Here is a 27,872-nt window from a genome sequence, read left to right as displayed (position 1 = left end):
CTGGAGTGCAAATCTTCCTTGTCTGTAACAGGAAGGCAATTGCACCTGCCTTGCGCATTTCATGGAGTGAAGGTGCTCACATATGAAAGCACCTTAAACAACACGGTGTGAATGGGCTGTTATTACTTGTGACCCATCAGCTGCATTATTTCTGTGTCAGCAGTGGTATCTACACACACAGTTCTCAGAGATGAACGTCTATTGTATTTGAAAACACCTCCCCCTAGACGTGCACTCATTCCTATCATTAGGAGTTTCTCCTTTACTCGTAATTGAAATCAGTCTTTGCGCCGTGTAAAATCGTTTCCCTGCTTTCCTTTCTTCAGAGAGCAGCTGCCCATCCCACATGGTTTGTCCAGTCAGCAGAGCCACGGATCACGATGTGTTCCCTGTTTCCCTAGCATCTTCTACACTGCTCTCTACCTAGAGCAGATGCAGTCAGGATGAGACTGTCAGTAATAACACAGCAGGGGAGGAGCTGCGAGTGGTCCCTCTGGCTGCAGAGGGGAAAAGACAATTCTACAACGCAATAGACATTTTCTTGACTTTGATGCCCCTAGGTAGCTTTCCTTTTGGATGATTGTTCCCTTTTTCCTTGCTATAGGAGTAAGCAAGGGAGGGAACAGAGTCTGGACAACTCTTGCCACCTCTTATCCCTTGCCTGAAGTTGGAGCTCATAATTTACACTTCCCCAATATGTCCATTCCTCATGGCCAGGGTGCTTTCACTTCAGGAGTTGCCCTGGGCTCCCTTTGGCGTGGAGGCTGTGGCTCAGGCTTGCAGGGCCTTGGCTCTGTGACAGCACAGGGAGCCTGGTTCCCCTGGATGGATGTCCCCCTGGGATGCATCCAGCTCCACCCTTTGAGGCGCGTCAGCCATTTTCCTAAAACCTAATTGAGAGGAAAATGATGAGAGAGAACAAATCCCTAGCCTCAGGCACAAGGGAAGGTTTGATCAACGTGATTCTTACTCACTTTTATTTTTTCTTGCACTCCAGGAGGATTCACATCCACCTCCCTCAACCCCCAGCCCTGTGCCCTCCTGCGAATTGGAATTTTCTACTCTGTGCTTTTGCTGTCCTTTGCAGCTCACTGCTTTCTCTTCTCTCTGGTAGGTCAGCAAGACTGGTGCCGAGGGAGCTGTTCTCGACGAAGCTAAAAATATCAATAAATCTTTGTCTGCTCTTGGAAACGTGATCTCTGCCTTGGCAGAAGGGACAGTAAGTGATCCTGTCCCCATCTATGAAATGAAATTATGAGAAGCCGCTTTTTGGGTCTGTGTATTCTCTTTGCCACATACCCCAGAGATTCGTTTATTTTTCTTTGGAAAAAAGACAGAGGGAATCCTGGCTGTACACACCCTGCCTGCTGGGAGATCTAGTCCATTAAAATGTATGAATGGTGCTGCTAATTTCCTATTACCAGGTCTCAGAATGGGCACTCTAAACTTTGGCCGAATCCAAAGACCGGGCAACAAATTCTTATTTCACACATATTCCTAAGCCCGGTGTCTCCAACACCAGCTTGCTTATGTTTTTTCTCTGAATGGACAATGGCTATGATAGCCAATACTTTTTCTTTTCCTGAATAGAAAACACACGTACCATATCGGGACAGCAAGATGACTCGAATTCTTCAGGACTCTCTGGGTGGGAACTGTAGAACCACCATCGTTATTTGCTGCTCTCCTTCTGTCTTCAATGAGGCTGAGACCAAGTCAACACTGATGTTTGGGCAAAGGTGGGTGTGGTCTCTCGTTCCCAGGCTCTGAGCTGGGTCTTAGGTGTCGGGAATGAGTGGTGAGGGGCTAGTGTCAGCGAGGAAGTAGTGTGAGGGGGCGAGCAGCCTATTACTAAATGGCCCTAGCAGGTAAAGCCTGTAAACTTGAGGCGTCATTCATTGAGGCCAAAGAATAGCTATGTGTTAAAAAACTTGGCAGAAATATAGCCAGTCAGGGCTATGATACTTAAGAAAATGCTCAGACTTGTTATAGATGTGATTGCTCGTAATTCAGTGGGGTGCTGCTTTTGTTCTGTATGGAATTAAGTCTCACAGGTTCACAGGATTTTAAGTGTGTACAGCTCCAGACTGATAACTACCTTTAACTCCAGTATTTGGGATCCACCACAGAGTTAATAGAACCAGAAACTTGGATGACTGTAGAGTAGTTGCATCAATATAAAAAGGGACTAAGGAAATCCTCATACTAACCCTGGGAGTAGGAAGGTGGCTGCTATCTTCCCGCCTTCAAAAATGTCCAAATAGAATCCCTGGATCTCTGAGAACTAACAGTTGGGCAGCAGGGCAGCATGCTAATCCCGAGACAACATTCCCACGTGTGAGTTAGGGCGTGCCCTCCTGCCCTTCCTGCCCAGCCCTCCCCACAGCCCAGGGCCCACCTCCTTCAGCCGTGGTCCCTCAGCATCAGTTCAACATGTGGTTTCTTGTGCCCTTGTGCCCTTCCATCCTGAACAGCTGTGCAATCTTCAGACAAGTCACTAGTTCTCTTTGAGCTTTAGCTGCCTTATTTGAATGGATGCACAGAGCTCTCCCCTTACCTTCCTCCCGGGAGCGTGATGTATGGTTATGCCTGAGACATGGATTAAGATGCCTGGAGAAAGGACAGATGGGGGTGGGCATTCTGCACGGGAAATTGTTACTACTTGTTTAAACTGCATTAAACCCCAGTCATTTCCTGATCCCACAACAGAACATAGAATTACATAGTCATGGCACCTGTGGGATATCTAAATAAATAATAATTACATCAAAGTGTTGTAGAACTAATCTGTCTTTTAAACTGGATTTGGGTCCTTTACTTCTCATATTACTCCCTTGATTATTCAAATGCTTAGGTCAGTGGATTGCAGTAGGATAGCGCCTACTTTTCTCAAGGGTCACGGGATACTTATAAACCAGTATAAGTGTGTGGGAAACAGACTACCATGGTGATCATCCTGCCTGTCCTGTCTCTCCTGGTCTCTTCATCTTAAGCTTTAACATTTTTGTCTGAAGACATGTTTGAGCAAACCAGCACCAAATGCTTTTATGGAGGAAATATCTCTTTAATAAAAGTTTCTCACTTGCAAAGCAAAAAATAATCTGAATCATTGCAAGCCAACGTTGTCCTAGAGCACAGGTATCTGTCTCAGGGTTGCTGTTGTGAGTGGGCATTTGCAGCTGTCTATAGGAAGAGTCTTGGTATAAGTCCAAACGATTATCCTTTCTTCTGATTTTCATGAGGCAATTGTCAGCATCGTCATTATTGCTGGCAGTTTTTTTAGGGCTCGGCATGTGCCAGGAATGTCAAATCTGTGTGGCAGATCTATCAGGTGGGCCTGACCTCACCTGTGTACAAAGGATGACGTTGAGGCTTAGACTCAAAGCTGTTAGGTGCTGTGCCTGAGTCCACATAGCCACTAAATGACTGGATGACATAGGATGGGGACTGTAGTGTTTGACACACAGCCTCTTTTTAAAAAATTTTTTAATGTTTATTTATTTTTGAGAGAGACAGAGACAGAGCACAAGTGGAGAAGGGCCAGAGAGAGAGGGAGACGCAGAATCTGAAGCACGCTCCAGGCTCTGAGCTATCAGCTGATAGCTGGGGCTCGAACTCATAAACCACAAGATCATGACCTGAGCCGAAGCTGGACGTTAACTGACTGAGCCACCCAAGCTCCCCTTGACCCACGGCCTCTTATATGCAGGCTGTTTGATCAGGACCCTCGATGAGGACAGGCTTCTGGGTCATTAACTCCATTTTGAAGCCAAGTTCTGCTGCTGATACATTCCTCTCTTGTTTACTTCTCTCTGAGACTCTTTCTTCGTCTGTAGGGAGAAATGTTATAACGCCTTCCTCTGAGAATTGTTGGGAGGATTAATGAGTTGCTTCAGTTTTTACCTAGCACAACGGTGGCTGGCATGTAATAGGTGTTCAGTGATTGTAGGTTTTTGTTTTCCTCCAACTTCAAAGGTGTTCAGTCTGGGAAAGTCAAAAAAATGGATGGGGCTGCCCTGAATGAAATGGAATATATGGGACATCTGGGGATAGAAGAGGCTGGACTGAGTGAGGTAGAGTTAGAATTAAGTTTCTGGAATGAAAGACTAAAGAAATGCTAATGCTAATTTGGGACTCCAGGAAATAAAAATAAAGTGTCAGTTATCTTTTCAACTGGAATAGGTTGGTCTGCCATCTTTTATGAGAGTCATATGGACAGTGGGCTCCATGAGGGCAGGGACTGGCTTTATCGTCAGCGTCAGTTGTCCCAACAAGCAGCCAGCACAACTAGTACACAATAGAGTGTCATTAAGTAAATGCTTATTGAATGAATGAACGGATGAATCAAATGCTTATTGTGTAGGATTCCTTAGAACATTAGGACAGGTGCTGAACTATGACACCGTTATGTCCCGAAGTTTGGTTAGATTTACATCTGGTTTGTTTCCCAGCCTATAATTAGAAAGGTGTGAGCTTTTGTTCCTCTCCCTCGATCCCTGAGCTAATGGATTCTTCAAGGATATCTAAGTTCTCTGTGGGGCCAATACCTGCTTTATTGTTAAATATACGCATTGAACCCAATTACACAGCAGACACGAGTCTGAACATCGGATTAGACATGGTATCTGATAGCTAATGAGATTAAGCACTTTGAACTCAGAAAAGACTGCTGGGCACATCTCAAATTCAGTGTAACGAGCGTTCATTATACTCCTGTTGCAGGGGCGGTCAAACCTTGAGGCTGTACAAGGTTCCTTCATTATTCCTATGTGGTTCTTTCAAGGACATGAAGAAACTCCATATTTGTTGCTAGGCGATTTTATCGTATTGATGCCCTGAATAAAACAATAGTATGTCCTCTGAAGCAGTAGAAACATGATAGAGTCTACAAATGCCTGAGGGCAGCCTACCAAGTCAGCGCTCGTTAGGATTCTCGATTGGGTACTGGAATTAAAAGGGAAAAAATGCTTGGTTTTGGTGGTGAATGCTGTTTCTTGGTTTTGGTGGTGAATGCTGCCTCTTCTAGTTGGTCAGGCCTGTGCCCGTTAGTCTCTGAGTGTCCAGCATTGTGCTAGAAAAGAAGCAGAAGCCATTTTCTGTGTTCTCAGAGAGCTTTTAATCTATTTGAGAGGGAACACTTGAATTTCCAGGCAGCCCAGAGTCAAAAAGCTGGACTGTGGGAAAGCAGAACACTTCCGGCTTTTGAGGGAGAAAAGATACTCAAATTAGAGCACTTTCATTGATTTTTTTTCTTTTAGCTTCCAGCATTTTATTTTTTAGTCTTTAATTACTCTTCCAAAGAACTTTCATTGCACCATTCAAAAAGGATTGTTGTCAGTTTTAGAAGTATGAACTTGAATCACCCAATTATCTCGGAAGCCTATTTAACGTACCTTGATTTGGGGTAGTAAAGCCTCCAAGGGGCAGGCCAATCAGTTTGGAGAAAGCCTGAATCAGCACATCTTTGGCACTAAGACTTTTGATTGATGTAGCATGAATAATTCAAAGGCTTTATTCGTATGTTGAATGTAGAAGGAGAGTTGATAATTTAGGGAAAGTAATTTCTTCTTTTTATACTGTGTACTTTTTTTTTTTTTCAAATTGTGCCACCTCTTGCCCAGTTTCGTGACAGCTGCATTGGTCCTGAGTGCTGTACATGCTAAATTCATGTCACTAGAGCATGATAACAAATTATCTGCAAGGGTAAGAGTGGACACTTTGGTGAAGGGAGACCCTTGGCTATACTGTTAACATAAAATGGAAAAAGACTCAGATCACTCCCAGTTGGCATGTCTGTTGCTAGAACACCAATAAGGCTGATTTTTGGAGGGAGGTATACTGTGGGTGACAGAAGTTTAACCAGATGCCAAATCCTTATCCAAATCACCAATTCCTCAGTGTTTCTCAGGAGACTGGAGCTTTTCAAAAGACACAAAATTTGGAGCTTTTAACTTTTTCCTTCCCTATATCCCCCACTCAGGAGCAAGGTAATGGCCTCACCAGGAAATGGGAAGGTGCTTTGCATCTGTCATGTTTTCAGAAGAAGGTTAGGTGTTTCATGAGGGAACTAGGACTCTGAGCACAATAGAAGGTGTGATGATTTTATGTGTCAGCATGGCTAGGCTGTAGTCCTCAATTATTTAACCAAACACTAATCTAGATGTTGCTATGAAGGTATTTTGTAGATGTGGTTAACATCTACCATCAGTTGACTTGAAGTAAAGAACATTACTATCCATAATATGGGTGGGCCTCATCAGTTGGAGGCCTTAAGGGCAAAAACTGAGGTTTCTCAAAGAAGAAATTCTGCCTCAAAACTGCACCATCAATCCTTCTCTGAGTTTCAACCCTGCCAGCCTGTCCAGGACTTTCCAGTCTCTGCAATCATGTAATAAATACAGAAATCTAAGGTATATCTTATACATATATACTATATATGTATACTATATCCATATGGAGATTGTATATATATAGATATATATAGATATATATAGATATATGTATGTATGGATATAGATATATAGATATATGTATGTATGGATATATATATATGGGTGATATATATATGAATGGATATAGAGATGGAGATATATATATATATGGCTATATATGTATGTGTATATATATGGATGGATATATATGGCTATATATGTGGATATATATCCATATATATATGGATATATATATATATATATATATGGATATATGTGTGTGTGTGTATATATATATATATATGGGTGGGTATATATATGTGTGTGTGTGTGTATATGGATGGATATATATATGGATGGATATCTATTCATCATTTATGTACCTATATCTGTGCCATTGGTTCTGTCTCTCTGGATAACCCTTACTGACAGGGAAGGATGCTGGGCTACCTCCTCCCACCCCACACATTACAGAGATAATCTGTGCATTGAAGGTGTGTGGTTGTATGGAGTTCCTTTTTCAAATGTCAGTACGATCCTAAACACCTGGAGAGGGAAGGAAAATGCTGAAACCAAGAGGTAGGAAGAGGCCAAGAACAAACATCTTTCTGGCTCTTCCAGAGGGGCTAAAGTAATGAGAAGAAATTCCAGTGATATGTAGCGTGTATATCATTCAGAACTCACTATGGCCAGAAAGTACAAGTATAGGCAGTTATTGAGGAATTGGGTAGGGACGGGATTTATCAGGCAGAGTGATGCAAACCAAGTAGCTCTATGACTCTCCTCTTCAACAAGGGCTTGATTCAGGGCCAAATTGTGAGAATGCCTAGAGAATTTTTTCACCCATGGGGTTAACTGAGAGGGTAGAGATGGGCATGGTTGGCAGTCCTAGATGCCTGGATGTGTGCTTCTGAACATGTAAGCTGCAAATTCAGTGACAGAGGGACCTGGAGGTGCTGGGAGGAAATAGAATGCTCAAGGACACGGGGGCAGGGTCTTCCTTCCGCTCCTCAGGGGAGTATGTCTAAAAGAATCCTTATCTGACTGTCTCCCTTTGGGCATCTAGGTGGAAGACGTTCTGTGGCCTCTGCTCTTTGCTGTGCATGGTCTGCTTTCTTCAAAGGTGGCTAACATTCATTAGCATTAAGATCTTTTAAAAACTGGATCCTGTTCCCTTCCTGTGGGGAAAGGAAGTATTATATCTGGGGCAAGTCTGGATTATGTATTATTTAAGTAGTGCTTGACTCTCCAAAGCAAGCAAAAACAAAGAAAGACTGCTAAACAGATACCTGATAACTGCACCCTCAAGATTTGGCTCATTTGTGCTGAATGGGTTTTGCTTTTGGGATATATATCTGAGGTTAATTAAGGTGTCCCCCTAAGTAGCCTTTGGTTAGGATTTTGCTCAGTGTCTGCTATGGATATAACTTGTGGAATAGGCTTTCATTTCTGTATACAGTTTGGGGGCTCTGGTGGAAAGACCTTGAAGGTCTTTGGAAATGAAGACTCAAGATACTTCTCTGCTCCTTTGTGAGTGATCAGATCACCAAATGTTGTTACGGTGAGATTGACCTATAAGGATGATAAATGAGCAGTATATTCATCGCTAGAGTAAGTCTCCTGCAGATTACTGGCTTGTTTTCCTATATCATGGAGATAAACTCCCAGAACTGTGGGGCTGGGTGGTACCACTATTGCTATGTAGCTTTAGCTAGGCAAAATCGTAAAACCTGCCTTAAGAGCATTTCTCACTGTCCTCTGTCCTGTTGATTTTATGTTTCCTTGTAAGCTATTTGAAATTCTTTCAGAAACCAGGTTGAAGAGTAAATGCACATGTGTATGTACTCACAAGTCCCTGACTTGTGTCTATAACACAGTCCTTGAGTGCTCAGGATCCATGTTGATTCACTATATTTGAACAGAGCCCAGATATAATGTTGTTTAGTGTGATTATAGCTCGCAAGTATATGGAAAACCAAAATAAAAGACCAAAGAATGTGAAAGTTGGAAGACGCTTGCATGTGCTCTAAAGTGGACAAGGCAAAAAACCAGTAGACCACTATCCAACCCACCCTGCTGGCAATGAGCTAAACATCCACACAGGGGAAAGGGAATTGTGAACGGCCAAATTAGATAGGAGCTAATGATTAGGCTCCTCTTTGTGTAAATTTTCCTGAAGTTCATGGTAAAAAGTAAAAGTGTTCATTGTCTTTTTACTCTGGTTCTCTCATGGGACTGAGAGACTGAGACACTCTTTATTCCATTTTGTGAGGTTGGTTTCAACATCTTAGATAGAATTCTGTTCTGTTTGAAAGAAATAATTCCAGGCACAGAGATTCAGGTATCCCTCTTAGCGACTCTAATTTATTCCATGATCTAGAAATCGTTATATCTGACTTGATTTCTTTCTATGTCACTTTATTTTTAATTTTTTTTTTGTTGACTGTAACATACATACAATAGAATGCATAAATTCAAGTATGCAACTCAATAAAGTTTTACAAATATATGTACACATAGAACCATCGCCCAGTATCCTAGAAGCCTTTTTCTTATACCCTTCTGGTTAATACCCAGCTGTCAAGGGTGTCATCCTGACTTCTGTCAACATCAATTACTAGTTTATACTTTGAACTTTGTATAAATAATGACATACACTACTGTTTTGTGTCTGGCTTCTTTTATATAACATTATAGCTTTGAAATTCACTACATTGTTAAGTATAGTAGTAGTTTCATTTTTCCTAGTTATATTGTATTTCATTGCATGAATATAGCATATATTGTATCCATTCTACTGTTGATGGATATTTAGACTGTTTTCATTTATATTATAAGTGAAGTTACTATGACATTGTTTGTCATGTCATTAGGTAAATATTTGTCCTCATTTCTGTTGGTTATGTATCTAGGATTAGAATTGCTAACTCATAGATACGAGATATTCAGCATTAGCAGATAGAACAAAGACTTTTCCAAGATGCCTGGAATAATTTATACTTCCTCTAGTAGCACCTGAGTGTTGTAGTCTCTGTACATTCTCACCAACACTTGGTATTATCAGTTAAAAATTTCTAGCCATTTTGTTAGGCGTGAGAAGATATCTTATTATTTTATTTTACATTTCCCTGATGGCTAACCATGTTAGGTGTCCTTTTTGAGAATATTTATTGACACTTCTTTTGTGAAGTGCCTTTTCAAATCTTTGCCCAGTTTTTATACTAGTTGTCTGCTTTTTTATTATTGATTTATAGGGGTTATTTTGGGTTAAGTCTTTTATCAGATATATGTATTGCATATATCATCTCCCACTTTGTAGCTTATGTTTTAAGTCTTCAGATGGTGACTTTTAATGAAGGGGAGTTTTTAAATTTTAATTAAGTCAAATTACTTTTATGTCCTATTGAGAAATCTTTACCTACCACAGGTCTTAATGATATTCTCCTGTTTTCTTCTAGAGGCTTTATTATTTTACCTTTCACATTTATGTGTATGATTTATCTGGAATAGACTTTTTATATGGTATTGGGAGAGTGGATAAAGGTCACACACACACCCCCTTCCTCCAGCACCATGTACTGAAAGGACCATCCTTTCCCTTTGTGCTGTATGGGCACCTTGTTGTAAATCAGATGACCTTGTAGGCTAGTATCTGTTTCTGGATGATCCATTCTGTTTCTTTTCTAAAGTTTCTGGACTATTTAGTCTCTGTTAATTACTGTGGCTGTATAATAAGTGCTGATATTCTACTCTTTAACTTCATTTTTCAAAATTGTCTTTGCTATTCTTAGCTTTTTTGCGTTTCTTTGTAAATCTTAGAATCAGGTTGTTGATTTCTAAACACATATGCAAGCCTCCTGGGATTTTATTTGAGATTATTTAAAAGCTATAGAACAATTCTGGGAAGGATTGGCATCTTATCCAGTCAATGTTGGCTGATTTCTTCAAATTCTAGCTTTAGTGGATGGAAAGACATTTGGGATGCCGCTGTTCCGTTTGGAATGAAATGAAGTCTAGGGCAGTCGCATGAGACAGGGTTTCCCACCATTGTTAAGAGTTCCAAATGAGAGCTGGGATTTATATCTTCCCAATGCTCCTGTGGGTCATTTCTGTACCATTTGTGCCCTGCTCTGGGCCCTGGGACAGCGACCTGTTTGGACAACTGCAATGGGCTGTCTTTGCCTCTGACTTCACATTGGGTTCTGCCAATGGGAAGAAACATGGGCAGGTTATCAGAAGAGAAGAAAGTGAGGTCAGGGTATTGGTTTTTTGGCTCTTCCCCTGCAGGGTCACTTTGGGTCGGCTGTGTCCTCAGATTAAAGGCTGTTACAGATGCCAGTGGCCAACCACCTTCTTAGAGTTCCCTGCCTCGGTGGTGATGGTTCCCCACCACTGGTTTGGGGTACACATTGTTCATTGCTACTTCCCAACACCCTTCTCATACCTTTGGCAAATTCCCAAATTATGCAATAGAACGGGCCATCTGTTTCCTGCCAGTACCTTGATTAGTATGAAAGTGGAAGAAGAAGAATTTTCTGGACAGCTTAAAGGAATTTGAGAATGAGGATTAGTTACACCAGTGATAACCTTGCTGGGTCTGCTCACCACAGTGTACTTCTGGCTAAACTTGCCTGAGTATAGCAGGAAGGCTCTCTCCTACTCTTTCTGGTATCACTGCAAATCATCAAGAGACTCTTTATGATTTAAAAAGTGAGACCAGGGGCGCCTGGGTGGCGCAGTCGGTTAAGCATCCGACTTCAGCCAGGTCACGATCTCGCGGTCCGTGAGTTCGAGCCCCGCGTCAGGCTCTGGGCTGATGGCTCAGAGCCTGGAGCCTGTTTCCGATTCTGTGTCTCCCTCTCTCTCTGCCCCTCCCCCGTTCATGCTATGTCTCTCTCTGTCCCAAAAATAAATTAAAAAAAACGTTGAAAAAAAAAATTAAAAAAAAAATAAATAAATAAAAGATGAGTGCTCTCTTTAAAAAAAAAAAAAAAGTGAGACCAGTAGCCTCAAAGTGTACCCTTAAATGCCCACAAGCATTTTAGCCATAGGTCATTTTTCACTTTTTGACTTACTGAGTTGATAATGCATGCTGCAGTGTCCGTGTTTGCACGGAGAAGCATCCACACTGCCGGCTGAGGATGTTAGAAGGTGAGGTGAGAGTGTCAAGTTGGCATAGACTGACACTAGTAATGAAATTGCCGCTATGTGAAAAATTGGAGTTGAAGCACTTCTGGGGACAGCAGCCTCAAGCTGCAATGAACGAGGGAGAACTTTACTAATTCTTAAGTGGAGTCTTACACTGAAATCATTTAACTCCTCTTTTGACAGTTGGGTTATTTAGTTGTCTGCTTTAGGAATTAATTTTTGGAGTGACATCTGTAGCCCTGGTGCGGGCTGGTGAATTTCTTTCACTGAATTAGAAATCATGTCCAAAATGGCATTTCATGACAACAGTAATTAACCTGAATCACACATCAGATAATGCTGGCAAGTATGACAGTACAAGAACTTGTGGGAGTTTAAACTGGAAAAGTGAATAGCAAATAAAACAGAATATCACATTTTTGAATGAAGTTTTTACCTTCTTAAGAAGTAAAGAGTAAGCGGGATCCTGCTGTGGTCAATTTACATTTCAGTCGGACACGTCTGCTTGTGTGTTCATTTCTGTACAAAGCTGGGTGAATCGTGTCGTTTATAGTATCAGCCAGAGCTGTCCTGACTTTGCTCTCATCAAGTTTCCCTTGAGTAACTGTCCAGACATCCAGTGTGGGGTCACAATCCCCAGTCATATGCCCTAGAAATTCACTGCATGTCTCATACTAGAAATGAACAAATGGTGGCCCTTAGACATATTTATTTGCCTCACACATTATTTTTCAAAATTGTCTTAAACTAGGAGATACAAATAAAATTATCAACCTCTGACTTTCCCTGAACAATGGGATGGACTGAGAACAGGGGCCCTCCACTCTTACATGGTGACAATCGCCTGTGACAGGGGCCTGTACTCAGCGGGGAGCCTTGGTTTTACCTCGCTGGCCAAAAGTGGCTAAGTGACCCACCTGTCCCGGGAAACACGTGTTGGCATGTGTTCAACACACTGAGGTTGATTGTAGGTACCAAATATAAGAGAAACATCTGATTGCACTATTTCAGTCTGTGTATCGTTGATGTGAGAAAACTGTATGCCCTACGAGGCCACAGACTTTGTCTCCATTGTCTTGACAAACCCCAGTGTTTCATAAATGTTAGTAAATGTTAGGATAGAAAGGAAACTCTTACATAAGAAGACGGACCTGGCAGGGGTGTGCCAGATGCTTAGAGGAGACTGCTGAATGCTTGAGAAAGACTATCACCATAAGTCAGGGCTGAGAACATAGAACAGGGAGTGATGGCCCTGGGAGACAATTCAAATGAAAGTCCATGGGAATTAGGCTGGCAGGAGGTAAAGGAGAAAAGGAAATGGTGAGTTTGGAACCTTCGGGGCAGTTAGGAGGGTGATAGGTCCCAGGACCCCTTCTGCTACCCCAGTCCCAGCCTTCTAATGTGAAAGCATTTGAGGCTTAATTGTATTCATGATTTAGTTAATGCTAATAGCTACCCTCAGAATTTTTTCCCTTATGCTTTTGACCTCAGGGCTAAGACCATCAAGAATACAGTCTCCGTGAACCTGGAACTGACAGCGGAAGAATGGAAGAAGAAATATGAAAAAGAGAAAGAGAAAAACAAGACTCTCAAGAATGTTATCCAGCATCTGGAGATGGAGCTAAACAGATGGAGAAACGGTAAGGAAGAACGGAGAGGAAGAAAGAGGCACGGATGTGTCTTTTCCTTTTCCTAGGACAGCTGGCCTCCTGGGACACTTGGGAAGGACGGGATGAGGGTGGAACTTGGTCCTACCTTGCAACAACCTGTGGAATGAGTAACGTTTTCTCATTGCCTGGCATAGCTCCCCACCCGACCCCGTCACTCGGCTCACATGCATGCTTACTGTGGGCAAGTGACTATTTGCAAAGTTGCCTTAATCTATTTTCAATGAGATGCTCCCCTATCTGATTATTGTGCTTCCCTCCTGTAGCCATGTTTGAGGTTTAGAGGGCAGTGCCCGAGACGTTGTGGCTCAGATTGCTTTTGATTAAATGAAAAATGTCCTTCTCTCCTATGTGAGTTTTATAATTGATTTGGGGTTAAAAGTCCCCTCTGGCAAATATTTGCATTTTTTTTTTCTGGGCCCAACTGATCATGCTCTGGCTTCTTCAGAGACAGAAATAGAGGGCTCTTGAAGAAGCTCTGTGCTAAAATGGAGTCTTACAGGCTTGTTTCGTGACTAGCTTTTTTTCTTTTTCCCCAAAAAACATTCTCTTTGGTTTGTTCTACTCGAAGAAAATATCTCAGAGAGCTGACATGCACTGGGTGGGTGGGTTGTGGGTGAGGCGTTGAAGAGGGGTTTCCAGATCCAAGTGCGGGCAGATTATTTCAGAAATTTTAGCATTGTGATGAAGTTAGAAGGTAGAAGTCTTTCTATTTTTTAATTTATTTTTATTTTTATTTTAACTGAAATAGGCAGGTTGGGGTGTGTGTGTGTGTGTGTGTGTGTGTGTGTGTGTGTGTGTGTCAGGGCACAGTGGATAGCTGGAGATTCAGATTCTTTGCTGCTGTGTCCACTACGTATTTGAGATGCTGCAGCCGACTTCAGTCTCTTGGGTGAGCGTAGGAGCCGCTATGCAGGATCGGGATGGGACCCGCCAGTTTGTGACTGTAACTGCACAGTTAGTGGCAGACCGTCTTGTGAGTCCATGTTTGCCACTGTGTTTTGCTAGGAAGGTGGGGTGTCAATGACCTACTATTTGATTGAAAAACAATTGTGAGGCAAACCAGGATCCAAGAGAGGTTCAAGAAGTGACCTAGTAGCCTAAATAACACGATGCTTTTTGGGAGATTTTCTAGCTGCACACGTGTTTTGAAAGCTGCTAGAATAATTGAATAATTCAGCACCTGGGGCCGGTGCATGCTTCCTTGCAGTTTGGCAGGAGTAGGAGAGTGAGGAGGGATGGTTGGCAAGGCAGGGAGCGGCTGTATGAGGTTTTGTTCTATTTCTGGGATCCTCTCGGGTCAGTTCTCTGCTGGGCAACTGGAACATTCAGTAAAGCCTTTTGGTAAAGAGAGGGAGACTGGCCTTGGAACACTGTGGAGTGGACAGCTAGCCTTGTTTTTTTTCTGCTCCCTCCTGGCACCTGCCAGGCTCTCACCCTGCAGTTCTCGATCCCTCAACCAGTTCTGTCCTCTGGGGGCAGTCTGCCGCCCAGTTTGCCTAACTCCCCTTGTTGCCTGGGCACTCTCACCTTGCTTTTGGACTTTTCACTTGGTGTCATTTTAATTTTTGTCCTGCTCCACCCACCTTGCAGATCTACCTAGAAATACACTGTTTTCCATGGCCTGCAGGGTGAGATCCTATATAAGTCCTTAAGTACATAATTGGGGAAAACTCACGTATGGTTTCTGGCACATGATAGACTTCCATAAACGTATCACATAAACGTGTTTAATCCAGCGCTGGAGTGGAAAGGGTGAGCTGTCAGTCATGGTCTGCGCCCTTACAGAGCTTACAGTCTGATGGGGAAGGCAGACTTCAGCCACAATCAATAAACATGTCTATGCTGCATACCTAAAAGAAAGCATAAGGTACTAAAAGGTATTATAACAGGGGCCAAGATCTTGACTTGGGAGTCAGTGCAGGTCTCCCTCGGTAAGCGACCTAGGGAATAAGATCTGAGAGAAACAGAGTAGTTAGAAGCGCCAAGGCAGAAGTGGGGGTCAGGGTGGAGGGAGCCGCATTTACAACATCCCTGAGGGGCTCCCTGAAGTGGGGAGGCAGCAGGAAGGCCAGTGTGGCGAGCCGGGGTGAGGCACTACTGGCCCGAGCTGGACGGGAGGGGTAGGCAGGCCTGTCTTCTGCAGGGCTGAATAGTCTTTGCTCAGGATTTTGGTCATTATGTGGGAAGCAGTGAGAAGCCCTTCGAGGATATTAAACTGAAGATCATATGATAAGATCTGCATTTTCAAAGCTCCATTGGTTGTGCTGGAGAATTGAGTAGAGAGGGTGGGAGGAGGGCCAGGAACAAGGATGGTCTTCCAGGGATGAGGCTGCGTAGTTGAACTGAGAGATGTGGAGATGGAAAGGGAGAGGCATGGCTGGATGAGAGAGGTATTTAGGAGGTGAAATTAGCAGATCTTGGGGAGGAGCTGGCCATGGGAAGGCAGAGTGCCAAGTTTTCTGGCTTGCTGAGTTAGATGGAGGGTGGAACCATTCATCTAAACAAAAAACACCAGAGAAGAACCAGACTGGAGACCAGGGAGGTGAGGAAGGGAGTTTCAGGTACCTGTGGCATAATCCAAGTGCAAATGTCAAATAAGTTAGGTCCAGAGGTCTAGAGCTCAGAGGCTCTGGCTGAGCTAGGGAAAAAAATGTGAGAGTTGAGCTTTAGGAAGTGCCTGAAGGCATAGGTAGGGGTGAGGTCCCCTATAGAGAGAGGGCAGGGAAGAGGAGAGGGAGAAAGTCTTGAGAGGGACCCCCCTCCACCACTGCCATGTAATCACTGAATGAATGTGATGGAGAAGGGGGATCTGCAGAGCTCTCCTGTTCTCGCAAGCTAACCTCTGCACATCTGCATTTTAAAGGTAATTTTTCTGAAAGCAGAAGTTTTCAAGTGTAGAGATCCATCTTCAGTGATACAGATTTCAGGCAGGACGGAGGCAGATAGAGGCATCATGGAGCTGTCCTTCGACCAGCTGTGAGTTGAAGGATTATCTCAAGGATTATCTCCATGTCACATATACGACAAAACGGCCCTGGCTTTTTGTGATGTTCCTAGGCTGGCCGTGTAATCCGCAGGCAGCCCTTGAGGTTTTGACAGGCTAGAAGATGTGCCCAAGGTGACTCAGTCACTGACAGAGCAGGGATCTGAATGTAGGGCAGTTGAGTGCTGAGTTCATTGTCTCTCTGTTGTCTATGGAGCCTGTACATAGCCCTAGTGATTTGTGTTTGGGCCAGAGGAGTGTGACAAATGTCACTCCAGGAAAGAAGGGACTGGAAGCTTCTCAGCAGTGTCCCGTGCACCAGACCTAATTCCTCCTAGTCCTGAGAGCATGGCTGGTTTGTACCAACTGGAGAGCTGGGATTTTGAGAGGTGAAGAAGGAGAGCAGAGGTGGCGCCCCCCACTAAAATCCAAGTAGCAGGATATTTCCAACTTTCTTTTGAAATTTGACACACACATTGGCTCTAAACTCTAGGAGTCAGCCACTTGTGGGCTGAACGCATTAAAGCAGCATTGTCCATTGTATGCATTCTCCGCTGGGAAAGAGCTTTCCATCCTTGCATGGTGTGTTTATAATTTGAAAAGTTTGGCTGCTCTACTCCAGCTGTGGGAGAGCAGGAGAGAGGGAATATAGCAGAGAAAAATTGTGCGTGTGTACCCACGCCTCCGCTTTTCCTTTTTTGCTGTTCTACAGAATGAGGGAGGACTACAAAGGAGTAGGAAAGGTAAAATAACACGATGTCTCGATGGCAAACCATGTAGAGTGAAGAAGTTGCTACAGTTGGCTGGAATGGGACTGTACCACAGGAGAGAGCATTCCCCACTGAAGTCCTTCGAAGTTGTGAAATATGATCCTGTTACTTGCCTATAGGCAAGTTCTCCCCCAGACCCTCGCCGGTACAAGTTTTCAGTTTTCAGCTCCTTGTAGCTTAATGGGCTACTTTAGAATGAAAGCCTAGCAGTTTCCTCCTCTGGACAGAGTAGAACGTTGATTCTCAGAAGATGGCCTGGGATTCCTAATGTGTGTAACTACACCCAGCCTTAATTAATTTCTGCCATTGGCATTAAGGCCAGGTGGCTCAGGGCCTGCGGGTGCTGGCCAAAGGGGAGGCCACGCCCTGTTTTTACAAAGAAGGCATAAGGGGAGCCACTCCATTCCTCACAGTGCCAGGCTCTTTGGGTTGCAAGGGACAGGAATGACCCTGCTTAGCTTAAACAAAACAGGAAAGCATTAGAAGTCTGTGGGTGACTCCCAGAACCAAAGAACAGCCGAGGAACCAGGCTCACCTGGCAAAGCTGGGGCTCCTCCAGAGACGCAGGCAAAAGAGCTCTTAAGGGGCCACACCTGGCATGACTCCCCTTTTGAGTATTTTCCTCCTTCCTCGAATTATATGGTTGAGACCCAGACGCCCTGGGAGAGAGAAGGGGGATACTGTGGGGGGTGGCGTGCTTCGGTTGAGGAAGGCCAGGGCCCTCTGCTTCTCAGGCCTGTGTCTTCTGAGCAAACCTGCCTGCACTGGAAGATGTAATTCTTCACAAGGAAGTTGCGGTTCTGAAATGAGAATGGGCGTTCAGTGACTGGAAAACACCTGTCCGCTACGATCTGCTAGTGACATCTTGTGGGCTGAAATCGATTGACAGTCCTTTGAATCTGGAAGTTCTGCTGACAGCTTCAGCCTCAGGAATTTTGTTCAGCCTGCTTGCTTAAGGACAGATAGATGGAGTGGGCAGTTGCCAGAAGCAGGATTGTTTTTTTCCAGTTCTGTTGTTTGTTCATCATATGCATGGAAAAGACTTGAACAACCCTATAAATGGGGATAGACTTAGAGAGTTGGATTCAGAGTGAATTATGGCTCCCAGTTCACCCTGCAGCCATCTTCCAGTCCATCCAGAAGATTCTTAATGGGGAGGATGGGAAGAGGGGGCTGAAAGCCCAGGGCTGTGACCCTCAGATGGGCACACAGATCCACGCACAGATCCCCCCATTGCTGCGGGGTCAGTCTTTACACATGCCTTCTTTTCTGATACTTCTTTTAATCTTGCCCTTTAAAAAGCGGTCACATTTTACAAGGGCTTAAGCCAGAAAAGGAGGTCCTGAAAATCCAGGTGTCGGGGGTGCAGGGAAATGACCCGACAGAGAGTAGGACACCTCTTGAATGTCTCTTGAGTGATTAAATATAATATTAAGTAACAGAATGGATGTAGATTTACCCCATCTGCTGAAGTCATGCAAAGAAATTATTTCATCACAGCCTGGGAAGGCGTGGAAAAATCGGCAATCTCTAGAACAGATTTGTTTTCCAAATTTAAAACCTGCCAGGCCAGCAGGCTTGGTTTCCTAACTGGCTAAATCTGTAACGTGGAGTCTGATCTGGGGCTTTGTGGGACTGCGTGGCCTCCGTAGCTGGGATACAGTTTGCTCTTTTAGCAGTGGAGATGTCGAAGATGCTGTCCACCCCCCCTCCCCCACCCCCACCCTCCCGCCCTGGACTCCTGACCGTAGCAAAGGTTAGCGTTTCATCTGAGAGATCCCATCTGTTAGGCTCTCTTCCTTCTTTTGAGAGCACGGCCAAACACGAGTAGAAATACTGCCCGCTAAGAGAATGGTGTGGGCTAGTCAAGAGGTCAGGAATGTAAAGAGATTCTAGAGTCCTGTGTGACCAGTTTATTATAAAATTACTCTAGAAGGGATTAGAGAATGTCTTAAGCTGCGTACAATATTTTTAGGAACTAGGGTGAGAGATGCTATTTGTGTGCAAAATAATCCCATAAAGGAATGACTTTTTTTTTTTTTTTAAACCACACATTTATATAATGACATCTTGTAGCCAGCTGCTCTTACCCATCTGGCAACTTAAAGATTTCCTTTTAGTTTCTTTGATATAGAAATTACCTACCATTAGGTCTGCCACTGGGCCTCTTTAATTGGTACTAAAAGAGAGCAACTCCTTTGCCAGATCTGCTGTGGTTTCTGACGGAAGCTGTGAGTGACCAGCAAATCTCTGCCCCTGGAGTTGCAGAGAGAATGCAATTACCTTTCTATGTTCTCCAGAGGCTTTAGGGACTCAATTTATGAAAAGGATAACTAGCTCGTTGCTATTTCATGTGTGAAATTTTAATGAATTACTGGCAGTCTAATGGTTTTCTTCTTTTTTTTTTTGAAAAAAACAAAACACTAAAAAGCCTGTTTTAGAATTTTTAACTAATAGCCCTAACGAGTATTTTTGATCAGTCTGTCATTCTTGTTTATTGCAATTGATGGATTTTTACTTTTTTGTAGGAATGCGATTTATGCCCTCGGGGGGTTTCATTTTATAATTAAAATGCTCTGCAAACCTTGTAGGTGTGCTCTAAGCGAATGCTCCTGTGTACACACAAATCTTTTTAGTCCTTACAGGTAATTACATCTGACAATAGGAAATGCCAGAATGCTTATTTAAAGAAGGGAAAGGATTCTAATGGAAGTGGGGGGAGTTTTCGTTGTAAAAAGTCCGATGCTTTACAATATTATAAGCTCTTTCCCTATAGACAGCAGGTACAAAGCCTCAGGGGATGAACTAAGAGAAATTTGCTTTTAATGCGAAAAAGGGGAATAAAAATAAAAATAGATGCTCATCTTCATTTGGTGGTCCTTTTCCGGTCTCCCGCCACCAGATTTCAGGACATTTTTTTTTTCCTCCAGGGTTTGTTTGCAGCTGTCTGCCTTGTTACAATCAGTTGTTCCGTAATCACCTCGTGGGGGCTTCTCCAGAGACTCAGTCCACTGCAGTGCAGGGAATATTCTCGATTAACGTGGTGAGATTGCCATGGAGACAGATTGCCTAGTGTCAGGTCTCGCATAGTGTTGGGAATTTACAACCCCCAGACGTGTTTGTGAGCTGGACAGTGTAGTTACCAGGGACACTTCTGGAAGTCATTTTCTCGGTCCTTTGAAGGGTAGCAGTGTTTGGGAAAACCAGCTCTTGGTTCCTCTCCAGGCAGGAGCTGTGCTCTCCCACAGATGCCTGCTGCTTTTGTTCCTGCGTGTTGCTGCTTTGTTCTTCTCGGCCTGAACGGCTGCTGCAAAAAATAATCCTGACTGCCTGACCTTTGGAATATAAACTGGGAAGAGCGCCTTGTTTAGATGTAGCTTTGTGGGGGATATGTTGATGCTTTGATTCAGAGAATTTGTTCAAGACAAACCAGAAAGTCTGCTATAGGTTTCAAATATTGTTTTAGTAATAATAAAAATAAACCTGAAAGGGAGTTTTGTAGCTACATTGTGTTTTATTTTTGGAACTGAGCTACAGCCACAAAGGTATTGTGAAAACCTCAGGAACAGTAATCTCAGAATAAGTAAAAATAATTTATCTGCAAATCCTGGAGAGTTGACAATTCGTTAGGGAGAGGAGGAGATGAGAGATGGACTTTAAACCATAACACCTTCAGCGTTTTTTCACATATACTATTTTAATTAAATCTTTAGAACAATGCCGTGTCAAAGGCATTATTATTATTTTTTCTCCTTTACAAAAAGCAGATGAAGAGGTTAAGCAGGAGATGGGCTGGTGATTAATTAGATCAGTTAAAAGGTGCAGTGTGGCTCAGTGTCCCAGCACAGCACTGGAGATGTTAATGAGGTTTGTTGATTACTTTCAGGGTGCCTCGTAACAGCATTGGTTGTTTGCTGAACTGCTCTATTCTTGGACCACTCTGGTACTTAGTGATGCTGTGATTGCTTTAGGGTCACTTGCCGCTAGGTTATAGGGGTTCATCCCTGGCTCCTACCCACTCAGATGGATCAAAACATGCCCTGGGCGGCTCCTTAGCACACCCCAGCCTCATAGTGGCACTGGCTCTCGGCCATGTGGAACCAAAGAACACAGGGACTATGTCTCTTCCAGATGTGTTTGTATCTTGCGTCTGTCTTGTGGCAAGTTGGCGTAGAATGACAGGATCATATTCTGGCTGATTTCCGGTCTAGTACAGTTAAGAAATTCACCTTCATCATGCTTAAGCTGGAAGATTAAACTTATGCCATATTGGAATGCCCTGTTGACAAAGTTCAGAAGGTAGAGCTGAAAAATTTGAGATACGGTCATAACCCAAATAGGAGAAGGATTTACCAAAGTGTTGGTGGTAAATTTCTCTGGAGAAGGAATAGAATTGGGAGGTAGAGGTGAAGGAGGGCTTTAGAGTTTTTGTGTATATAATCTATGGTTAGACAAAGATATTTAAGTAAAACAAAACAAAACAGTCCTTAGGAACTAGAATATGGTACTGCTTTGACAGCCTGTGGATTTAGCTGTAGAGAATATAGATCCTTTAATTGGATGAGATCCAGTCTGCGCACTGAGGTCGTTGATGGATGTTTTAAACCAGGAATTGGAACTGAATGAAATATTGATTTGGTTCAGGTTCAGTTCAAAGGCTACTCTGATATTCTGGTTTTGTTTCAGGTCAATAATTTTAGAAAAAGGCACAGGTACAGTACAGTCTAGTTGAGCTTTAGAAGGAAAAAGGGTTGGCTCAGTTTCTATTCAGCAAAGGAATTGTTTGTTCCAGGTTTTGCTTCAAATGGGACTGGTGAAACCATTGGATGTTAATTTTTTTTGACAGGAAAGTCTTCCTACCATTTTGTAATTATCAAGGGAGATAATGGAACCTGAAGCAGCAAAGCTAAGCCATCACAAAGCGTTTTGTTTATGTTGAGGCAAATGTGTGCAGTGTTCAGGTGGCTTTCTTGACGCATGATGCATACTGTTCATGAAGCCATCGATTAGGGGATCCAGTTCTGTCTTTTATTATTTATTTATTTATTTATTTTTAAATTTTTTGGGAGAAGTTATTTCTGTCTTAGGGCAGTTTTCCTGGGGACTTTCCACCAGATGCATTTTATGGGCTGAGAACTGGGTGAGGCTTGGAACACTGCAGACACTCAGTGATTGTAGCAAACTGAGTGTGAAGTTGATGGTAAACACTGTGATGGAAAAGTATGTTTGGTTTTGCTTTGCTTTCCAAAAAGATGTTTGAGAGACTCAGTTGGGCCACATGGTTTTCATAGAATCCTTTTTCTGCGGTCTGTCTTTGCAAGGTGATTTTCTCAATGGGGTGGCCACTGACCAGCTTGAGAACTTCACTTTTTCCCTCAATTTGAGTTGTCAGATTTGGTATTGCTGCCTCCAAAGGCCTCAACAAAAGGCCATTCTGTAGATCGAGAAGGGCTGTGTGCTACTTTGCAAACTTAGAAGTGGTATGCAGGGTCTCTGCACGATATTCTGGATTGGCTGCTTCTTTTTTTCTTGGGTCTACTTGACATCATAAGAAATTATTCTATTTGAACTCTCCAGATGAGCCAATTAATTCTGACCTCCTAGGGGAGAGGATGGTAGTAGGATGTGTGTTTATGGTATGTCAGTCAGAGCTCCTGGGTCCAGGGCTACCCTGGTTTTCTCCTTCGGATTCAGGGACTCTCAGATTCAGAGGATTATGGCCCTGCAGCGTTCTTGTCAATAGTGGTGAATTTGTTCCTTGATTTGGCTGTTTCTCTTAATGAAACGGTAACCTAATTAATTGGTAATTAGGATACCTCAGAGGTCTGTTTCCCTGTGAATCAACCACTACATAGAATATGAGTCTAGTAAAGCCCCAGAATATTCCCCAACAGAAGGAAAGTGTATGCAAAAAGTTGTGGATGTCATTGCAAGCTGGATTAGTTAGGAGCTTGTGTAGTTGATGGAGCCAGTGTACTTAAGTGATGCATCACAAGAGGGAGTATTATATAGTCCTCCTCTTCCTTAGACTAGTTTGGCCAATTAACTACAACCTTTCCTGTCAAATAGAAAGAACACAAGCTATGACTCTCTACAACAGCTCTTTATTGTGTCCTCTACGTCTTTTCATGGGAGTGACTATTTTTGGAATTCCTCCTGTAGGGTTGCATGCTGAATTTCTTCAATCCCCAACTCCTCTCGTTGTGCTTTGCAGGAGAAGCTGTGCCTGAGGATGAACAGATCAGTGCTAAAGACCAGAAGACCTTGGAGCCCTGCGATAACACCCCCATCATAGACAATATTGCTCCTGTTGTTGCTGGCATCTCTGCAGAGGAGAAAGAGAAGTACGACGAGGAGATCTCCAGTCTCTACAGACAACTGGATGATAAGGTCTGTAGCCGAAGATTATGGTCCTCACTCACAAAGATGAGAGGTGGCGGGTTCTAGACCGATTAGCCAGAAGCAGCTTCAAGCCCTGTGGGGGCGCTGATTTAGGGCTCCGGACTGATGTTCATGCCTGTCTTCCTAGTATCTACCCTAGCTCTTGATTGGGCAGACTCAGGGAACCTAGTTCATGTGGAACGGAAGCTTTTATGGAAGTTTGATTGGAAGACTAGAGAGTTAGTCTAGATAGACAGAGTCTTCACTTCTGGACATTATACCGGGGCTAATCACTGCAGGAGAGTGGGGCTGGTGTAAGCGTGCATGATCTTTGTTTCATTGTCCCTTCTATTCTTCTCTGGGCCTCTGCCTCACCTCTTGAAACTCCAACAGTAGTGCCAGCTATAGGGGCAGGGTGGTGGCTCCTCAAGCGAAATGTGTACTTTCATCATGCAGCTCTAAGGCCCAGGGTGAGGAACCAATGGTCACCGTGTGTGGTCTGACAGGTTTCCTTTACTGGTAAATCTGTTTTCAGGGGCATACTCTTGAACAAAGTGGTTTGAACACGCTGGTTAGGGATGTCCAATTTTATGGTACACTCTGGGACTCAAGTAGTCATGTAAATGCACAAGATGGAACAGAGGAGAAGAGGCCTTGGAGAATGCTGTGCACCATTAATCCCCAGTGAAGGTCAGGTTAGGGATCCCAGAGGCATAGGAAATTAAATCGATGTTTCACGTGATCTTGGCATATTGCCCTTGGAATATTCTAAATCCTTTCCATTCATTTCATCAAGGTTGCTGGTATTTTTAGTCCAATTTAATCTTTTCTGTTGTGGTGCAGCTCAGAGTGTTTGGGGACACCTCTGGTTTGTCTGAAACAGCTTTGTTATGTTAACATTGCCATTAATCTTACCAGCCTGTCTATTCTGAGTGAGGCTCTGTCTGTATCTGTATCACCTTTACAAGCAGAATGTGAAGCTAGTTCTGCTTATCTGTGACCCTGGGAATTCGCATTGTGACGACAGAGTTAAACTGGGGGGACCGTACCTTTTTGGTAACCTATTTAATGAGACATTCACACCCAAGAGAGCTGGGCTAATTGCCCTTTAGGTGCTTGACACACTGTTATCCTTCCATTTCTAACCAGATATTATTATGCAAAACCTCAAAGTCAGAGAAAAAGGAGATCAATAGTAAGTTAACAATGTATGCAATTTCTTGATTTCTCCAGAGAAATGCTATTGTTTTAACATACTGTGATTTTTTTTTTTTCATTTTAGAATTGATGGGTTCATTTTAGTAATCCCCAGAGAATTTTGAATGAGGGATGATGACCTGATTCTCTACTCTGTTCTCTATGAATAGACTCCTGTCATGGTTGGAATGGGGATCATTCACCTTGGTAGCATGAGCAAATTTCATCGATCTGAGAGAGACTTTAGAGTCTTAAATGCAGCTCCTGAAATGTAGTGATGAGGACTGGGTCCGAGTGAGGAAAATGCCATGCCTTGGGGCTTTTTGGTTGGTGGCTGGCAGAGCTGACCCTGGAGTTTCTGCCCCCTGATGACCAGCCCAGAACACTTCCTGTTGTATTATTTTCTGATGGCGTATGCTTTGAAGACCCTCAAACGCACACATTTTGAGGTTAGCATTTGTGGTCCCTCATAGGGAGTTGCTGAGATCGGAGAGAGCACTGAGCTCCTTAGCCCTAGAGGGCACCAAAGCTGGTGGTTTGACCTTAGTGACTACCCGTGATCTGCCTCATTATGTCTTTATCAGCCATCATTGTTATTTGTCCTCCTCTTAAAAGTTCTAGAAGGTATTTCATGCTTCTGATGAGATAGGTGGTTTGATACTTTGGAGAACACATAAGTTGGAACATGGCATCTTCATAGATTATTGAGTGGTAGAGCTGAAAGCATTTGGATCCAGATGAGGAGCTAGCCCAGGGTGGTTATGTGACTCCCCCCCAAGTTCACATTACCTGCAGAGCAGGAATGAGGCTGTGTATCTTCTGGCTCCGAGTCCTGTGGTCATCCCGTTCGGTCTTAGCCTTTTAAACGAGGGACTTGTCAACCCTAATCATTTAGGGTTTAGAACATGGTGGGAGAAAGGCTACATGGTCTCCTCCCAGCTGCCCCCCTCTACCCCTCTGTGCTGTCTCTCCAAGGGTCTAAGGACAGGTACTGTCCAAGGCAGTGCTGTGTGATGGAAAAGCATACACTTTTGAGTCAGACCTGTGTCTTAATAATGCTGAGACTTGGGCCGATGAACAGCCTACCCAGCTGAAGTTTTCTTTCTCATCTTCAACACGGGTTCACCCCAAAAAAGTTGCAGTGGGAATTAAAAGTTTCTAGTGTGTCACAGTTGCTCAATAAATAGTTTCTTTCTCTTCTGGGTTCTGTTTGCTTGAGGGAGAATCCCACCTTATGTGGTATCAGAGGTGGGGGGTGCAGAGATGAGTTATGAGCAGACTTAGAAGATGAGCAAGTTGGTGTTGGCACTGTCTCCTTTATTCCTCGTCTCCTGCCATCCTCATGCTCTAGTGGAAATGTGTGAGAGGAGTTCAGTGCAAGTAGAAATAGAAGTTGAACCTCATTTCACTGAGTACCATTGCAACAAAAACATTTGTATAAGTAAAGGTGGCCAGTGATGGGCTGACAAGTCACCATTTCACATGTAAGAAAATCCAGGAACAAGAATATTTTCTGAAAAGTGCTTTGAAATCTGTTGCGTATGGACTAGCTTTTAATAGTCAGCATCAGACTGAACACGTTCTAAGAAGTGCACTTGAATGTGTAGCTGTGGACTGCACGGCACATTGTCTTCTGAAAGTTTTGAAAAAAAAAATTTAAAGATCAATTCCTTGGAGAAGTTGCCTTAACAAAGCGTTAAGTGTAGTTTTGGAAATATCTCTGGTACAAGTGATTCATGTCCTTATAATGTAATCCTGTTCTTCACATCCTTCCCAGACGGCCTAGTGGCCCTGGGTTTCTTACTGTACCTCAGAAATCACTGCACCTGGCTTGTCACCTGTCGGGGAGGAAGGCTGCGTCTTCAGGCTTTGAAATGAACACAGTGTGAGAACAAAGGGCTGGCTCCACCGTTCTGCTTCTCTTGTGATTTATATCGCTTGTAGCCATTGCTTATGTGTCCCAGGGGAAGGGATGGCAGCTCCCTGATGTTAAACTCCTGGAGTCTTTTATGTTAAGTTGTTTAATATTTATGTGCCAAGGAACATAAACACAAAGTTGTTCCTGGTAACTGACACTCTTAAGTTTATAAAGTAGAAGAGAAAATATGCCCTACAGAATAGTCTCCTAGTTGTGCAAGTACCATTTTCTGGCAGTTTCACTCTGGTGTAATTTCCCTAATTCTCCTGCCAGAAACCGAATTTGGGGAGGAGAGTCATGAGTATTTTGTTGAACCATTAAAGAAACATTGATGTAAAAAGTTCAGTAGAAACGGGGTCTCCCCAAACAGGGAAATAAGACCAAAAGATGTTCTACACAAAGGAAAACGAGATACAGATCCTGTAATACTGATTTTAGAATTTTCTTGCTCTGTGGAAAGCATTCGTCATGATGCTGAGTCAATCTGATTTAAATGGAAGCATAGACACGACCAAACAGCCTAGAGAATATCCTGTGGAAAACTGAGGTCCTGCGCGCCAGGCCCTTGAGTTCACCCCTCTCACCTCACCCCCGGAAAAGGCAGAAGGCTCAGTGCAGGTTTTCATGGCTGCTGTGAGAACGCCTGGGCCACACCTGACACAAAGAGCGACCCCATAATACCGAATCTGACTCTGCTTGGGGTTTAGACCCTGGAAGTGTTATCCAATAGGATTTCCTCCTGTGTTTACGGGAGGCGCACTTGGAAAGCCAAGTTGCTCTTCACAGGCTAGGCTTCACATTTGCATCTGAATTCATGAAAATCTTTGTAGTGAAGACTGAGCTTCCTGCTGTTAAATGTTGTCTGCCCGCTGCTCTGCCCACACTGGCTGGCTGGTGTCTGGGAGAGGCAGAGACGTTTGCGCTGGGCAGTGAGAGGCGGACAGCTCTGGCTTTTGTGGCAGCAGCACCTAGTGGCAGAAAATGAGAGTGAGGAAAGCAGATTTGTCCGTGGGCAGATCATTTCCCACTTCAGTGACAGGCGGGAAAGTAAGCATTAACTTTCTGCATCCCCCACTTCCTTCAGTGTTTTTGTTTTTTTCAAGTGGTAAGAAAATTAACTTCTAATCAAGGGGGAGATCTGCTCATGCTGAAGATTAATTCTCTAGTGAATGTTTTTCCAGTGTCTGTAAGTAAGAGATTTGAAGTGGAAATACTGGTCTCTCCTACCGATCACGTGGCAGCATTCCTGGTCATTGATGTGTTTGACGAGATTTGGAACGTGAATATATTACAGTGCAGATGGTTAAAAATTCACTCCCTTATTTTTTCTTAGCATCTTTGAATTGGGAGGGATAGCTTCAAAGTCCTTTCTGA

The 27,872-nt window shown here is 43.4% G+C and overlaps 1 protein-coding gene across 1 annotated transcript in view; it reads left to right on the top strand.

Annotated features, from left to right (window-relative positions):
• Positions 1 to 27,872, top strand: part of KIF5C (kinesin family member 5C) — a 162,754-nt gene that overhangs the window by 77,667 nt on the left and 57,215 nt on the right. The window contains exons 9-12 of the mRNA XM_058715342.1: positions 1,115 to 1,219; positions 1,591 to 1,739; positions 13,071 to 13,219; positions 23,217 to 23,392. Coding sequence (XP_058571325.1) covers positions 1,115 to 1,219; positions 1,591 to 1,739; positions 13,071 to 13,219; positions 23,217 to 23,392 — 579 coding nt within the window. The remainder of the gene's footprint in view (positions 1 to 1,114; positions 1,220 to 1,590; positions 1,740 to 13,070; positions 13,220 to 23,216; positions 23,393 to 27,872) is intronic.

Source organism: Neofelis nebulosa, chromosome 2, assembly GCF_028018385.1.
Source record: "Neofelis nebulosa isolate mNeoNeb1 chromosome 2, mNeoNeb1.pri, whole genome shotgun sequence".
NCBI lineage: Eukaryota > Metazoa > Chordata > Mammalia > Carnivora > Felidae > Neofelis > Neofelis nebulosa.
This window is presented reverse-complemented; position numbering and strand designations above follow the sequence as displayed.